The 17645-nt window shown below is 47.5% G+C and overlaps 1 protein-coding gene across 3 annotated transcripts in view; it reads left to right on the top strand.

The window, feature by feature from the left end:
* shisa6b (shisa family member 6b) overlaps positions 1–17645 on the top strand; it is a 38818-nt gene that overhangs the window by 18373 nt on the left and 2800 nt on the right. Inside the window, exons 5-7 of one of the 3 annotated variants that reach the window (XM_081698046.1) lie at positions 13739–13801; positions 15070–15090; positions 15817–15969. In XM_081698046.1, the coding sequence (XP_081554172.1) occupies positions 13739–13801; positions 15070–15090; positions 15817–15969 (237 nt within the window). The remainder of the gene's footprint in view (positions 1–13738; positions 13802–15069; positions 15091–15816; positions 15970–17645) is intronic. The other 2 variants (XM_035533217.2, XM_035533218.2) reach the window with 2 other exon arrangements.

The following is a 17645-nucleotide window of genomic DNA, read 5'->3' as shown; positions in this document are numbered from 1 at the left end:
CAGGTGGATGGTTTTGAACTTATTGGACATCTGGTTGTGTTGTACACCCCCCCCCCCCGGCTGTGTTGGTGGTCCAAGCGGAGGAGTGTGAGGACGTGTCACAGCTCAGAAATTCCAGCAACAAAATGATCTCTGTCGAACTTGCAGTTCCGACTTGGATGGTAGTGCCTGGTCAGAACTGCAGTGTTATAAGAGTGCAGCATGGCTGACAGATCCCTTAATTAATTAACTGGAGGTCAATTAAAAAAAAAGCAGAACTGTTTACCTTGTTGAAGCATGATAGATATTTATAATAAGATCACTTAGTGTTAAGTTACACTGTTTCCTTGCTTTGGTTTGTATCATATGTCTAGAATTTCTGAAAGTGCTTGGGAGCCAATCACATACACTTCAAATGGGCTTTTATGTTATTTTACTGAAATGCATAAAGTATCACGTTATACCATTTAAGGTGATCTTCTTTTCTTAATAAAACGTCAGTGGAAATAATGTTCACATGTAACAGATTATTCTGGGATAATTTTCCAGCAATTTTATACGGCATAACTGATGTTCTGTAATTTCACCATGAAATGGAACTGAACCAAGAAAAAATCTATCATAGCCTATTGCAAAAGGGCAGTCTTTAAATATGACTCTTGAAGTTGGATCCTGTCAGCTTTCTTTTGTACATTGATGATTTTATAGATGATGGTAAAGTGTGTATTGGACATTAGAACAACATTAGAAAAAGAAATATTGCAACATAGTAATGCCCGTTTAACTCAGAATAAAGTCTGCTGCTTTGAGATAATGACCATCAGGTCCTCATAATGAACGTCTTTCATGTTGCAAATGGCCTTGTCTCTGGGCTCCTCCCTTGATGCCACACTGGCTTTCTAAAGGGACTCCTAATGGCTAAATAAATCTGCGTTTCTCTCATTGTCTTTTGAGATACATGGGTGCATCAAAGTTTCACAAGTTTCATATAAACACGACTATTTCAAACACTTTGTCAATTCCAAATAATACTTTGCGCACATGCACATATAGCTTGTGCGTTATCAGATGAAAGTTAGCACATTATAGTTGAAAGCATTGTTACCGATAGGGACTAATTTATATTCAGCTATCGATTGTGGATCTGTTGACTGTACTCCCATGTGCTTATCACTATTGCTCAGAGACATATCAGAAGCTATTTGAGCAATGACCAGGTCCTTTGAAACCACCCCGCAAGGCTATCAAGTAAGAAATGCATTATCTCTGCAAAGCACCAACCGTCAGCGTTATCTACCCTGTATTTTGAGGGAATTCACACTTTTTCACAGCGACTGGAATGATGTGCCAACAGTGGTGCTTTGTTTGCCAGCAGAGCTAATATCAAACCTATACATTCAATGGGTCAGCAGGTGTACACAGCACTGGGTTAAATTCCTTTGTGCAGTTACACAAAAGTACAAGGCCTCCATTTCAAGGAAAGAGCTCCATAAATTTTACTTTGCTTTTAGTGACTGCCACATTCTTTCTTCTGAATATTCAACCCTATCAGATTAACAGAATTATAAGGAATTAAATTTCTTTGCAAATGGCTGTTTCTTTTCCTTAATGATGCCATTAAATCGCAACAATGGAAAAGTGTCTTTAAATCTTAAAAGAGTTCTGAGGTCTGGGTGCTCACAAGAAAAACAGACCATAATTCTTTTTTTCTCCCTCTTCTCAAGACTGAGGGGGTTTTGTGAAGAGACAGAAAAAGCCTTCCATTGTAGTATCCAGCACCTGAAATACCGGCTTGGTTATAGGACGCTGCCTGTCTCAGAAAGCTCTCCGTGCTGACCAGTAAGCCCACAGGTCAGATTCTTTGTTGTTTCAGTAATGTGGAATGCATAGTGGTTTTCACATGTGGCCATGGTGGATGTGTACAAGTGCATCCTCTTCCCGTGAGCCCCGGGTGATGTGGAAGAGAGATATTATTGAGTTGTTAACTGCAGGGGTTCCTTCTCATACCCTCCTGCTCCTGAGCGGGGGTGAGCCTGTTCTCCCCCTCACCTCCTCTTCGCTTCCTCAGTTCTGTATCATCTTCGTTAAGTTCCTTGCCATTTGATCACGGTTACCCTTCCAATAGCGCTTGGAAAGCAGTACCAAACGTATGCAGGTTTCCACGTTTTTGCATAGTGGCTTGAACTACTTGTTTCAAAAACAAATGACTGTTGTCTTGGAGATTACTTCGATCGATTTTCATTGCTGGTCTTAGCTTTGGAACCCCCCTTTATAATTTGATGCCAAGTTTTTGTCAAGATGATCACCACTGCATCTGGAAATGCAGCCCCATCGTTTGACTGTGCGCAGGGAAAAGCCCCTTCCTGTTGTACATTTGTGTTTAATGCCTCCTCTAGCTCCCCCACAAACCTACAACACCGGGCTTCTTTTAACTATGAATGCAGGCATGTTGTTTGGCAAGATGAAAGCTCTCCTCTTCTATCCAACAACATTAATTGTCCATTTGCTATGCTGGCACTGACCTATTTGTGACTGTGGTCAGGTGTTTGCGTAGTGTTTGTTTCCATGGTGCGCTTGTGGATGTTTCCGGAAAAGGTATTGATTGACATGGCTACTCTCTATTACCAGACACGAAAAGATAACAGCCATCAGATCACTGCAGTCTCAACATGGGTCAATAACAGGCAGCAGGACTTGAGTTACATGGAGGGCTGTACTATATAGCTTGCGCGTGCTACATTAAAACTCAACTAATATGCTTGTGTAGGGGGGCAGGTGCCAGAGAAGGGTGACTACGATGGGAACGTATTATCCAGTCCAGCCTGTGCCGTTCTGCTTGGGCTTTATCTAGCTCAATTGCTGCGGCTGTAAATATGGCTTTGTTAGTGAAAAAGGAAGCTCGGGTTCCTCTGTCTCACAGTTATGCTGCTGGTTTTGACTGGGTGACTCGGCTGGGTAACATGACTAGAACAACACGGCTTTCCCCTCTCGACTGAGACGGCGCAGACTGAACGCCGTGCGCAGTGCTGTGTCTCCTTTGCAAGCAGCCCACAGAACTCAGCAGTGCATTATCTAAATGGAGAATCAGAAGTCCCTTGACTGTGAGTAATGCTCTGCCGCTACAGAGGGAAATGACTCACAACTGGACAAACCTAAATGTTGCCCGATAATAAACGCATATTTCACATCCTTTTTGTATAAATAGACAATTTGGCACTCTTATAAAAAGGGGTTATTATTCGTAGTTGTTTTGGGGGGCAGTAAATGACAACTATAAATGGGGCAGTCTTGGTTTGTGAGATATAATGTAATATTATATATTATTTTATAGCTCCAGTGCAGAAGAGTGATTCCATTGTCCCAGCTTTGCTCTCTTTCTCCTTGTCGCTTTCAAAATTGTGATTTCATCTCAGCTCTTCTTGCTTCCTGTTGTTTTTCATAATCGTGGTTTCTACGCCGGGCAACTTTCGGAAGGCACTTCCACGGCGCCTCTGGAGGCAACGCAGGCTGGTGATATTTGCGGACCGGGTAGAACTGCGACGCTCGATTCATTAACCTCGGCGCTTACCGGGTGCCGCGCAATTTACGGCGTGCCTGAGCGCAGGGAAGGTGTTCTTGAGAGTGCGACTGTATGCTTGCTTCTGCAGCTGTTTCCTGTAGTGATACATACAATGCGATGACACTTAAGGAGAAGGCTTTGAGGCCAAGTAGCTGCCTCGCCTCAAAATAGCAGGAAAGAGTAAAGAAGCTGCCTTTATCCGAGCTGCCAGGTGCTCTGGCATGATGCAAGGACACAATAATAAGAAATAGGCGATTGTGGTTTGGGATGATACTAGTTTAACCTTTTTTTGTACAGTCTCCCCCAAATCACAGGAGAGTGGAACCGACGCAGCAACGGTGTATAAGGAAAAATAAATATTTAACCAGTGCTTTTGTCTGTCTGCTTTTGTTAGAGAAAAGGCCATCAGAGACTGGAAAATTGCATTGCTCAATAAGCATGTCAAGATTTGATTTGATGCTCCCCTCTTTTGTGGAAAGAAGTTCTTACATATTCATGGCTCAAAAAATAAGATGGGACGCTTGAATGTGTGTCTGTAGCCACCTGGAAGGTCGATTTCTCTGTCAGCCAGGGCCTCTGCTTGGCAATGTGATTCCGTGTTGATCTATCTTCATGGCATCACGTGTAATGACGGCTTGCAATTACTAGAATTCCAAATCCTCCCGGATTTAATTAGTGGGTGCAGCAGGAGCACCGAAAACAGCGAAATAAACAAGCGAATAAATAAATAAGACACTTGTTACTGCACAGGGCTGAAAATAATTTTGCATAACATGCTGGATCGTACCTCATCTGCATGGGAGCAGCTGCCCGTGGAAAAGAAGGATAAATTTGATCATTTCCACACGCCATTAGCCGATTGAGCCCTTTAGAAGCCTCCTCAAAGGTTATGGTTTAAAATGCGTTGTGCTGACAGTGTGAAACGAGCCTGTCCGTGTTTTATGTGTATGTCTCTATCTTGAAGAGACGACGATTAAGACTTTGGGATCATAAATTGCACTTGGTACCTGACAGGTGTGTAACAGGCACAGTTCAGCAGCTTGTGGAACATATGGAGGAGCACGTTTTATTGTTCTTTCTGCCGTCGCTTTCACCTGCCCCCTACCGCATGAGTGCTGGATAATGAGCTTGTCGGCGGACGATGAGGTATGGGTCCCTGCGTTAAAACGCCATCCTTCACTTTGATCATTTGGATCTATGTGCAGCGCCGTATTCCGACCTGCTGTCTCACATTACGAATCTCTCTCTCTCTATTTCCTTCTCTTCCTCTCTTTCTCCCTCTCCCCCACTCCACGCTCTCGTTTCTCCTCGCTCTTTCTGCCCTGCTCTCTCCAGTGCACGGTCTTGCAAGTTTATTATTCCGAGCAGAAGACTGGTGAGATCACACCCCGCACTCATGTCTCTCGAGGTTGTTTGATGTTCAGTATATCTCAAGTATGCTGGAGTGGGCTGATTCAAAAGGACGATCCTTTACATCTGAAGCAAATCCAACAACTCTTCTCTCGCTGGGTGTCTTTTTTTCAGCTCCTTGCCAATTGTGTATTTGTCACCAATTTATGAAGGTCTTTATTTTTTTTTTATATGACCACCAGAGAGATATGTCTAAATTATACAAGCATGCTTTTTTAACTGGTGCACATGCAATGAAATTATGTGACTTAAAAGTAAGTAAAAAAGATGCAACGGAATTCAAACTGTGCTTCTGTCTAATCACAGTGAGTCATGCGTGTTTAAAAGTCTTGCCGGAGCACTGGCTTTGTCTGCTGTCCAGGAACTGGCAGTTGCTTGTGCATCTTGCACGTTTCTATGGCCCCTGTGCTGCAGTAGCTACCTGTGTGGATGCGGGGGGGTGACATTTATGAGCGCGGCCCTCCTCCGTTTCACACGGCCTCTTTTCTTGTGATTATGCCGGCATTACGACGGCGCGGGCAGTTAGTAGCCTATCACTCTCAGCGGGGCATCGCACCAGTCGTACACACTGCTCACTCCCTCCTTCTCTCGCCCTCTCTTTATCCCTCCCTCTCCCTCTCTCTCTCTCCCCTTTCTCACCCTCTCCCTCCTTCTCTCGCGCTCCTTCTCTCTCCCTCTCTTTATTCCGAGCCTCTCGTGCCAGTTGATTTGTTCCTATGCTAATGGCAGTGAATCTCAGCACTTCAGAACAAAAGGATCTCCCCTTTTCTCCCTGGCAGTGCTCAGGATATTTCATTAAAGTGAGTTATTGCCACGCCCGGGTGCCTATCATGGCAAGTGTTGATTTTTCGATACTTAAGACAGCAACAGCAGAGACAAAAGATGCTTGTAAGGACCAAGGAGCGGCTTCGCTTGTTTGTTTATTTATTTTTCCTCCAGTTGACTGCGGCACGGCTGCCTCGCCTCGCCCGAGGGCCTGCGGCGTGTATCGAGTGACACGGAGGCGCAGGAACCAGCAGCCCTGTGTGCCACACCACCTCCTCGGCCTGGCTGCGTGGCTCAGGTGTGGCCTGGAGCTAGAGACAAACAAGGCAGCTGCCGTGATTTGCAAATGAAACTTTTTTTTAAAAACCACCCCACAATCTGCTTGTGGTGTGAAGCACAGTTGAAGGGGGGGGGGGGGGGGGGTGTCCTTCCACGATGCAGAGATGCACTCGGTGTGGAGGTTGAGAGCTCCATCGAACTTCCATCGAGCCGGTGAGAAGGAGATATCCTTTCACTGGCGCCTAGTTTTCTCCAGTGCTCAGAATAGAGCTGAGACGCAGTCAGACACGCTCTCTCTCTCTCTCTCTCTCTCTCTCTCTCTCTCTCTCTCTCTCTCTCTCTCTCTCTCTCTCTCTCTCCCCGACGTGGTGCTTCCGCAGATCCTCTTTACTCACCTTGACCGTGAGGGAAAGAGCCGAATACCGTGCCTCGACACCCGAGCATGTTCCTGGCAGGCTGAGTGGGAGATCGGAACGCTGGGGGGTTTCTCAGAGCCGGACATCAGCGTGGTGGCTGAACCCGTGGACGAATCTCCAGATGTAGTTGTTCTCACAGCCTCAAATCAGAGCCATAGCCTGTTGAAGTGGGTGTGTTAAAATCAGGGGGAAACACCAAACCCTGCGGAGCACCCCTCAACCCTTCTCCCCACACCCCCCTGTTAACGCAGTCCCAGCATGCCGGCGTGGTTCTCATGTCTTCTCCGCCTCACCCATGTTTGCATTAACCCTGCAGACCCGGTACGGTATTCCCTTCTGGGTTTATACTCCGGCTTATCGATTTCACAGAAATGCATCGACGCAGTGTGAAAGCCCAACTCTAAAAGCCAGCCGGCGGGAGAAGAACCCTTGTGAGGCTGCTTACTCCGGGCCTCAATCTAAATGAAAATCTCGGCAAACACGGACTACCATTAAGGGAGAAGTCGTGCGCTTGGAGTGCTCTGGGGTATGGGCTGTCGCACGTCTTTGTGGTGTCCCTGTGGCCTGGCTAGTGGAAACTTCCCCTGCAGCACTTGGTTGATGGACTACCCAGATCCAATCGGCCATTAATCGCCATGACGACCGAAGAGGCAGGCCTGCTGGGCTCCACCCCATCACGGTTCTGAAGGAGTAATTGTGGTTCTCTGCTGGCCCTCCCAACAGGGGGGCGGAGTCCTTGATACCGACATCTTCCCTCTTTGATGTTGGAGGAAGTCCGATTTGTAATGACGATTCGGAGGAACACGGATAACATCGGTGGACGCTATCGGGCCGAGTCGATCTTTGGTGTAAATTTCTAAGGCTGGCCTTTCATAGAACACAGGTTAAGGGGGTGGAGGATGTTGGGCTGGCATCGTGACTCTCCTCACACGCCAGATGAATCCCAGGCAAAACTCAGAGCCGCCCTTGCCTCGGTCTGGGGGGCGGCTATGCAAAGCTGATGTTTAATCGATAGTGATGGATCAAAGAGGCGCACCTCTGCTAGCCTGTGGTAATAGCACGTTAGTGTTCGCAACTTCACAGCATCCTTTCATCTCTCTCTCTCTCTCTACCACCCCCTCCTCTCTTGTTCCCTCTTTGTCGCTCGCCCTCTCTATCATGGCTTAGTGAAGAAACACCCCCACTTCAGGGGCCTCTCTCTCTCTTCTTCCCTTCTTCATATTCACCATCTCCTTCTGTAATTAGGACAGGTGGCAGAGTTTAGCTGCGCTTTGCCCAACGTCTGAAGACCACAAACCGTCTCTAGAGAGATGAACTCATTTGCCTCGTTCCCACCCAGCCGTCTTCAATAACGTCAGAGCGAGCATAATAAAGTGACACATTCAGTGAAATATGGCTAAATGGGACATGCCTGGGTAAGTGGGAGTAAATTAGGGTGTCGCGCGTCAAATCAGATTTCACCGTCTCCCCATGTTTGATGACGAGTGAAACCTGAAGTTAAGGTTCATCCTGCCACGGTACAGCAGAGCAGACACCTCGGTCTGGTAATGACCACTTGGCCCTACGCTCACAGAAGGACAGTCGCAGCCTCCCCACACAGAGACCAAACGCTGTCCAGTCAGGGAGTGAAAATCTGTCACACATGCTTTGACGAAGAGAGAAAACAAACTTGGTATAAGTGATGACTGAGACCCTGTTCTCCGTTTGGGACGAGGACAGTACCTTGCCAAGTGATTCTTTTATGTTTATTCCGTATCCTCTCTCTCTCTCTCTCTCTCTCTCTCTCTCTCTCTCTCTCTCTCTCTCTATATATATATATATATATATATATATATATATATATATATATATATATATATATATATATATATATATATATATATATATATATATACATATATATAAGGGTATCTGCTTAATGCAACACTCAGTAATATGTTTGTCCAGAATGTACTGCGGTGTCCTTTTGCAGTTTGTGTACGTTTGTGTAATTGGATGTTTGTTAAAGGTACAATGTGGAGGAGAGAGCTGTCCTCTGTCCTCCGTCTTCCTCTAAAATCCAACTTGTCTGAACAATAACAAGCCACGTGTAGAAAATGGAAGTATGTTTTTTAAAGTCCACTTAAATTCCAGCATGATTACTCAAACCGAATGACTGGAGAAAAAAAAGCAATAGACTCACTTTTTTATCAATTTAAAGAAACCAGAAGTAAAACAGTGGATGATGGATGACATGGCCTTACCTTGCAGGAGCTTATCTGATTGGATAAAAACACATTTTACGCTTAGCTTTCAACTGTGTCTCCAACAATTTGTTTGCTTTATTGCACAATACAAGAGAATATATAGTCTGCGACGAGTGCATATCCCATGACACACAGCTGATGCATTAAAGGATGATTCAGCATGGTCATTAATGCTTTGAAGTGACACATATATCACCTTTAATTTGAAATTAGGTGCATTCCTTCAACATGTCTCCACTTCTTCTTACTAAATGTCGTGATGATTTGTTCTGCCCTGTGCTTCATTTAGCCCAAAGCTACTGTTTGCTGTACAGAGTGAAAAAAAAAAAATATTGATTCATCCTATGAATTTCAACTAGTCTCTCTCAGAAAAAGAACAGAGGTGACAATCAGAGTATCCTCTTCGGGAGAGGCCGAGCATTATGAAAGCGTGCATTCTCCGTGTGTTTGTGTTGGGTATGACAGCGTGAATCGCCCACTCACTGCCTCCCTCTGCTTGGTTGTGTCTTCTAGGGGAGAGACACTGGCCGATGCGATCTCAGAGCCACCATGGTAGGAGCGGCACTTTTGTGTAGTGGAGTGTTACACCCACCTCCACCCACCTCCACCCCTGGCCACTGCTACCAGCCCCGTGTCTGTGTTTGCAGTGGCTATGTTCAGTCCAGTGGACCGCCACTTCCCATCGTGTCGGCCTGGGCTAGCGGTCGACTAGTCGTGTATCCGTTCTGCCCATCCTGTTTATTTTTTCCATGGAAAAGTATGCTACGTAACACTACCCTCCCCACTGTATCATCACTCTAGCATCCCCTGCCCCCTGCGCTCCCCGCCGGAAGAGGAGTGCGTGGGCTGAGGCAGGGATAAGGACAGCTTTATTGATGATGTTACTTCTTGTTAATGAAAGAAGACATCAGATAAATCTGTGCTTATCCTTGTTAGCAACTCGACGGTGCTCCTCACCAAGGAAACGTCCCACAGCCTGGGAGCCCCCCAGAGGGAGCCGGCGACCTGGAACGACAGCAAGACGAAGATCCTGTGCACTCATGTCCCGTCGGTTTGGTTTACGCTTCTGGAAGTCTCGGCATGGGATCATTTCATAACGCCGTTACTGATGTCGCACGTTTATGGCAGAGTTGGAAGAAACGCATGCAAACACGCAGACTCATGAGCTTGGGTGCCACACCAGGCGTTTTCTGTTAAGAATGTCTCCCTGTGCGTTGGTACAAGGTCAGTGAGCTGGGTTGTGGGTCGATGCTCGTTATATTATCTCATGCCCATGATATTGCTAAATGAGCCACGAGAATGCAGATCCTGGCCTCCTGAGATGGGTTCCACATTCAGTCGAAGAGCGCACGTGTCAGCGCAGGATCAAGCACTTTGTGAGCAAGACTAAGCTATTATTTCCACATCAAGCTGTTTCACCTCTGTGGCCTTGGGGTTAGCATGTCTTCCAGGCTGTGAGGAAGAAACAGAGGGCTAGAAAAGCTGTAGGGTTTATTATTACGGAATGTTAGCGTAGAGAGTTTAAAAGCCGTCACCAAGCCAGCGTTCCTCTCTGAAAGTAAGTGGCATTGGAAGCAGGCAATGCTGGGTTTTTTTGTCCCTGTTTTTTTTTCTTTTTTAATTGCTGGGGGAGTTCCACAGTGAACTGCAGCGGATTTTAAGCCAAAACAGCCTGCACATGGGACCATTATGGCATTTAACATTGTGCAATTAAATGTTAGCGCTCTTTGTCAGTGGCTAAATGCCATCTCCAGTGGCTGTCCAGCTTCTCTGTCCATCAGAGGAGGAGAAGGGCAGCTTGCTACATTCAGGCCTGTCGACAAGCCCGGCGGGGCTGAACCCCTCCCCATACATCACACGCCGCTCTGGTAATTAAATGGCATGGGTGCACATTTATGTCGCACAGTGGTTATGGCTGGGTTGGGCTGGGCTGGGTTGAGCTGGGCTGGGCTGGGCTGGGCTGGGCTGGGCTGGGCTGGGCTGGGCTTGGCTGGACTGGGCTGGGCTGGGAGGGTGGGGGGACATAACTGAACGGCAAAGGGCAAGCTTTTAAAAGGACCGCCCTGACTCTGCTGATGGTGGATCACTGATGTGCATTCCTCCCGGTTCTACAGACCCTGAGGTTCATGGCCTATCCAGCCAGCGATGCACCCATCAGCTCTTCGTGAACAGATGGCTTTACTTTTTTAAAGTTGTTTAATCACAACGCGTCCATTCGACGAGGTAGTGCTGACTGTCGGCAGACAGGCATCAGGAGAGCTCTTACTCCGGACTGGAGATTTATTTTTGACATGGTGCGGTTGTGAGGGAGGCAGTCGCAGGCCGCATGCAGAGGCCCGGGGTGTGGTGGCGAACGTGGCACTGAAGGCACACAGCTGTTCGTACAAATGCTCTCGCACGTGACCTTGTTAATTCACTTCCACTTGGACCTTTCAAGGAATTTTTGATTTGATTCAACTCAGAGCATCAACGGCTCTACACGTGCCGAGGTTCTGTGCAAAATGAGTTACTATTAACGTGTTTTGAGGTCACTGTTAATGCAAATCATGGATGTTTCTTGTTTTTTTTAAATGTATGCTATGGTTCATTGTGCATCTGTGCAAAAAATATTGGACTCATAGCACTAGCTGGATTTTCAAACAGGCTCTCAGGCAATGTGTTAAAGCAACCAGCTCCTACACTGTGAAGTTGACTTATTTTGGAGAATATTCCAATGGTTCAATCGTATTTCTACCGGAACATACAAATACAACACATGTCACTCATTTGTGATGTCGATGCAGTTTTTCCATCATGAATATGCAACACAAATGTCAGACTACTGAATCATTCCTGCACCATCTGGATATTATTATGCGTACTGGCAGGGGTGGTGTTGTCAGGATATATTAGGTGTGAAACAGGAATGATCACGGTGCGAGGATTCATCCACCGTAGGCGCTGGGATCAGCGAGCGCTACTCCCATATACTGTTTTTGTTTTGAAAGGCCAAACCCATCAACAGCGTGGGTTGGACATGATTCACGGAGCAGTGGAGCGCGCAGCAGTGCGACGGCGCTCTGGAGCTCACCAGGCCAGGAGCACATCCACCACTCGGTTTTGTTTTAACATCCCTGCCAAGCGGACGCCTCATTCAGACCACACCAGTCGGCAGGTAGTGATGACCCGAGTTCCGTATTTCCGCGCACTTCCGCAGCCTTGAGGGCAGATGTGGGCATGAGGGGTGGGTAGCTCAGCGATTCCCGCTGACGGCCGACGGCGCACCCGCAGCCCCATCTTAGCCGGGTCCACGTTCGTAGGAAAGGCGGAGACTCGGCAGCCGGAAGCTGCCTTACAGTGGCTGCTCTGCCTTGCTCCGGCTCAGAGGGCTCTTTCCCGAACGGGGCGGTGGGAGCCGTGACGGGGCCTGTGGGGACCTACGACTGCAACTGGGAGGCCTGGAGCTTCTCACCACTCGAAAGCAGTTAATTGGTCCCTGGACTGAAGTGTGAGCGCTGAACTGGACTGAGCTGGTTATTAATTAGGCCTCGGAGCAAAGTCGCGAGCGACAGCTTCTTGCTCGCCTCTGCCCAAGAGCATGCGAACAGCCCTGCGCGGCATTCACGCTGGTGCTGCGCCGGCCCTTTAAATTGCCCTTAACTTTCCTCCCTCACTTGGACTTGGGAAGATTTAATTACAGAGCCTGCTGCAGTCGTCTGGCAGAGTGGACAGGACTTGAGACGTACGTCAGCCACACAGACCGTCATCTCAGAGGAGGATGAGCACTATTGGTTTTCTAACGTGCCGTCTTGAATGGTGTCAATAGAGATCTTCTTTTCAGGGGAAATCTTCTCGACATTGACCACAGAAATCAAGAGAGATAGATAGATAGATAGATAGATAGATAGATAGATAGATAGATAGATAGATAGATAGATAGATAGATAGAGAGAGATGGCGAGAGATAGAGAGAGGGATGGAGAGAGAGAGATGGAGAAAGAGAGATAGAGAGAGATGGCCAGAGAGAGATGGAGAGAGATGGAGAGAGAGAGGGAGATGGAGAGAGAGAGAGAGAGAGAGAGAGATGGAGAGAGAGTTGGACAGATAGAGGGGGGGGGGGGGTAAACAAGCAAACAAAGTTGTTGTGTGGCACAAGTGTCCTGCTCTCTGAATGCTTACAAATGTTCCACTGTATGACAGACGTAAATCACTGTTAAACTAGACACTCAGATGCATTTTTAAACAGGCACAACAGCAAACACCCCCAAGAGTGTGGCGCAGGGTCCATGCCAGAATGCAATCATTTATCATAGGCTCTTTACGGGGTCCTCGTTGCCAGCTCAGAATAGCTGCCATTCATCACGGCTCACCACACAGTAGACTGAAGGCACCAGACTAGCCCTCCCCTCCTCTGCTTTTCAGCAAAAGTCGCCACTGCAGTACTGTAACCTGAACACTCCCACATCAGAAAACAGTCTGCTGCTGACTGTATTTGACTCCTGCGGGGTATGCGCACACACACACACAAACACACAGCTGCACATTGATAGATAGCAGATTCAGCTTGGTAATAGAGGTCATCGAAACACAGAACAATAAACGTCAACCCGTGAGCTAGCTCCAAACATGGTTTTATCAGTGATGTGTCTCACTCTGAAAACCCTACTCTGTGGTTTCTGAATGTACGTGTTCTGTATATGCAGCACTCATTACAGTATTATGCTTACCTAAACTTAGCGTGGCACGACAAATACCAACTCCACGGGAGCAGCTGAAAGATCTGTTTTTGTAGTGTTAAGTTTTCCAGTTTGAAATCCCACCTGTCATGTAGAATGTAAATCTGTGTTGGCTGCTGCTCCATGTGATTAACGGGAACACTCACATTTTCCTCACCACTGCTGTTTGCTCTTTAATTCATGCAAATTTATGTGCGCTGGACCATTATTAATATTACGATGGGCGCTTTGTCGCCCCCTAACCGACCGTGTTTCCTATCCGAGCGTTTCGCACTGTGGATAAGAGACCGTTTGGATCGTGACCGTGATGGGTTTTTTTTCTCCTTTTCATTTCCCTGGCGAATCAGCCTGTCCTTACTTCTTCTGCAGGCCCTCATCAACACAACTATAACCATCTGGGACTCAGTAGCCCCACACGAACGCCCAAAACCGGTAAGAACCGTGCCGTGACAGAAGCACCTGCACTGCCGCTGAAACACGCCATCCACTGCACTGGGTTCTGAGAGACTTTTACTATGTCACCACCTGTCAAAAGCTTGGGGTGGCCAGGGAGCCGCTCAGAATTCAACTGCGCAATTTCTGATGCTAATGCTTGTATGATGTGGTAGTGGCATACTGGTAAACATGCTGAATCTAGCAGAGCTGTGGCCCATAACAGACACTGACCCATGTCGAGCCAAAGAGGGTAGTTATTGTTCTCCACTGTGCATCATGGATTACAAGCCTACAGCTGGAGGCATCAGAAAGGTCTGTAGATTTAGCCTTCCCAGACTGATGGCTTTGTCGAGATTCAACAGACTTGGAAGAGGAGAGACGTGGCCACATCTATAGAGAGTAGGGTAATCAATCGGACCAGTATTATAACAGGCTGGGTGTGAGAGCCAAGGAGATGATTTAAGCGTAATGTGTCTCAAAAGCCCATCTCTGCTCAAATGCCTTTTGCGTAGAGTCAAAGGTTGCCATTTGCAATGACATGACTCCGCGGGATGCAGTGTGAAGGGGCGTAGCATGGCCATCACGCCACTAATTTCATCTTCACCTGCCGCGGCGACGCGCACAACACGGTTCAAGAACACGAACGAGTCAAGTCGTGTGGCGACGGCATCTGCAAAAAGAAAGAAAAGTTCCGTGGCGTGTTTGCGCTCCGTCGCAGCTAATGAACACACACTGACGGAAAGATGGAGCGAGAGCTCGCAACAGGCACGCGAAGCTCTGCACTAGCGTCCTTACGTGTTCTCGCTAGCGCGCGGCCACTGTTCGTCTCGTTAGTGGAGGGATTACCTCGCCGCGTGGTGTGGGGGGTGAAGGAGAAGCATGGCCATTCCTAACAAGCGCCAAAGATTTACCCCGCAGATTGCCTGTGATATAACAAAGCCTGTTATTGCTGTTTCTCAGCGAGGCTAATTTTGTTTATGGCGGTGGAACTTTCCCCAATAACGCTGCGGCACGTCGCCTTCTTTGGCTGTGACATTTCTGAGACGTTTTGATTCAATTAGGGGATGTTAATAACTACGTTTAATACCGTGTAAAAACTGTATTTAATCATGAAAAGAGGCATTACAAAAGTTTCAGCTGTTTTACATGTTGGCTGTAGTGTATGCTTTCTTTAGCACAGTGTTCTTACTGAAATGCATGTTTTTTTGTTTGTTTGTTTGTTTTGTTTTGTTTTTTGTTTTTTTGTTTTTGCTTGTATCTGCTAGCTCACAGATCTCTAAGGCGTGGTAAGTCTCTACAGCCGAAACACACTCGAGATGCCATTTGCCCCTCCCCCCCCCCCCCCCCCCTCTCTCTCTCTGTCTCTCCAAAAGCGCCCCCAACACTGTCTACCCACCAACCCGCCCCTTTTAAATAAAGATAACTCCCTTGCTATGCAGTTTCAGCAGCCATGGCTGGGATCAAAAGCATCGAGATCCACCGTGTGCTGAACACAGTGCACGATGGAGTGAGCGCTGTTGTGTAAACACTCTTCCCCTCACTGGCTGCACCCTTCCCAGCTCCCTGCTGTGCCGTGTTTGTCTCACCACCACCCCCCCCACGCCCCTCAGCGTCAGTAGCTGCTGCCTATTTTTAACCGGGCTACATCCCTGCACAGCCGTGCCCGGCCCTAGGCTGGCACGACGGGCGCACAGAGCCCTCCCTCCTCCATGGCTCACGGAGTCAGCACCCTCTGTTCACAGATGGGCCGGGTGGGCGGGAGGTTGGTCATTCGGGGGGCGCTGGAGATGGCGCTCAGCTGGCCACAGCTCGGGCTTGCCAGTTCCAGCGTGCCCCACGCCCGCTGCTGCCTCCCCTGCGCTGCTATACCCACCACCAGCTGGGGGGGTGCCGTCTCGAGCCCGGGCTGTGCTGCCGGGCGAAGCCGCCTGAAAGTCGGACACTTGCACTTTGCCCCCACGCGTCTTTTCTTTTGATGTGCCTTCTGCTCCGCTGTCTTGTCTTCCCCCCAGAGAACACGCGTATGAGCAGCATCCTGACGTCGCAGACGGAGCCGTACGACCTGTCCTTCTCCCGCTCATTCCAGAGCCTCTCCCACCTGCCGCCTTCCTACGAGTCTGCCATGAAGGCCGACCTCAACAAGTACTCCTCACTCAAGAGGCTGAGTAAGTGCAAACTCCTCTCACGGCACTCTCGTTCCTTTCCGGGTTGCTTTGACCGAGTCCTGTCCAGAAATTCATCTTAAACTGGACTGATACAGTTCTTAGCAGCGGGAAGTAAACAGATCTCTGTGAACTGCTAGAACTGAGCCCAACCTTGCACTTTGCACTCAGCCCTGATAGCACCTGACGGTCGGCAGTATTCGTGGAGTCTATCGGGGGCAAACGGTGCTGCTCGTTCAGACCAGGTGCCTGTTGTCTTGCTGCTGGGCCCGGTGGAACCTAATGAGCCTCTTCAGCTCCTCCAGGTGTTCAGGACCAGCTGTGTTGTATGAGAGCTGGGACTAGTCTCTGCAGGACGACTGAGCTACAGGAACACAGGAGTTTGGCACCTTTTTGTCCCTAAACAATACAATGCTGTGAATTAATGTGAATGAATAACTCTTAGATTGTAGCTGTGCTTTGGACGATATTATTAAGTAAATCCAACTTGTAATGAGATACTGACATACCTTTATTATATTACATACGCACACTTTTATCTGTCACATATGATCGATTATATCATTCTGTGAGGGAGAACAGCTCTCGTCTTTCATTACAAGCCCAGTTCATAAACCCCCTCTAAAGAAAAGACTGTAGGAATTCAGCAGGTTTTATAAAGGTTTTCTATGAGGGGAGAGACATCCTTGGACTCCAGTGCTCCATTGATCTAGTTGAGGGAAGATTTTTGGTGAATAAGGCCCCAACTTATTATATCCATTAAGTGAAGAATAAATGAGTCTAAAGGCTAGTGTAATTGCACATGGAGCAGCCTGGAACAGTCTGGCGCTGGATCCGAGTGAACTATGGGACAGACCTTCCCCTCAGCAATTCACCTCCATTATGCAAAGCAGAATACAATCACAACCGCTAAATAATATCTGCCACCAAACCCTCCGGAGAAACATTCTCAAGCATGACTCCTCACATTTCCAGGTGTGCTTCTAAAATGATTTGGGTGTAGTGAAGGTTTTGGGAGCTATGTTTGTATCTTGCAGGGTGCAACTACCAGGAGGAAATGAATGCTGTTTCTTTATGGTTTCAAAGCACTCTGATCTCATTAATTATCAAAGAAATACATGTGTCTTGGAGCATAAAAACACATTCCCTACTGAGTAGTCTCATGCAATGTGTCCTAAAAGTTTCAGCAATGCATACTGCTGTATTTATGGCACCTATAATAACCATAACCAAATTACTTACTATTAACACATCGTAAAACAATAAATAGAATTCTGCATTTTTATTTGGTGAGGAACTTGGCTTTGTCTGCCTATGAGAAACGATGCGGCTGAATGTGTTTCAGAAAACGCAGTCTCCTCAGAGTCCCTAATATGGTGTGCTGTACTGTGAAAATCTGTACCTCGGGTTTACTACACACAGCAGTTATTTTCCTTCTGTTTCTTTGATTTGAGGTTTTAATTTACTTGAATGTTGTTTTATTCCTCTCCAAAGTGGTGCACTGTAATTGTGTGGGGTAGAGTGTGTGCAGAGAGATCTGTCAAGTGTAATAGTGAGTGTGTATGGATAGATCTGTCAAGTGTAACAGTGAGTGTGTGCAGAGAAATCTGTCAAGTGTAACAGTGAGTGTGTATGGAGAGATCTGTCAAGTGTAACAGTGAGTGTGTGCAGAGAAATCT

The sequence above is a fragment of the Electrophorus electricus genome, chromosome 15, assembly GCF_041902795.1.
Source record: "Electrophorus electricus isolate QZ-2024a chromosome 15, ASM4190279v1, whole genome shotgun sequence".
Lineage (NCBI taxonomy): Eukaryota > Metazoa > Chordata > Actinopteri > Gymnotiformes > Gymnotidae > Electrophorus > Electrophorus electricus.
This window is presented reverse-complemented; position numbering and strand designations above follow the sequence as displayed.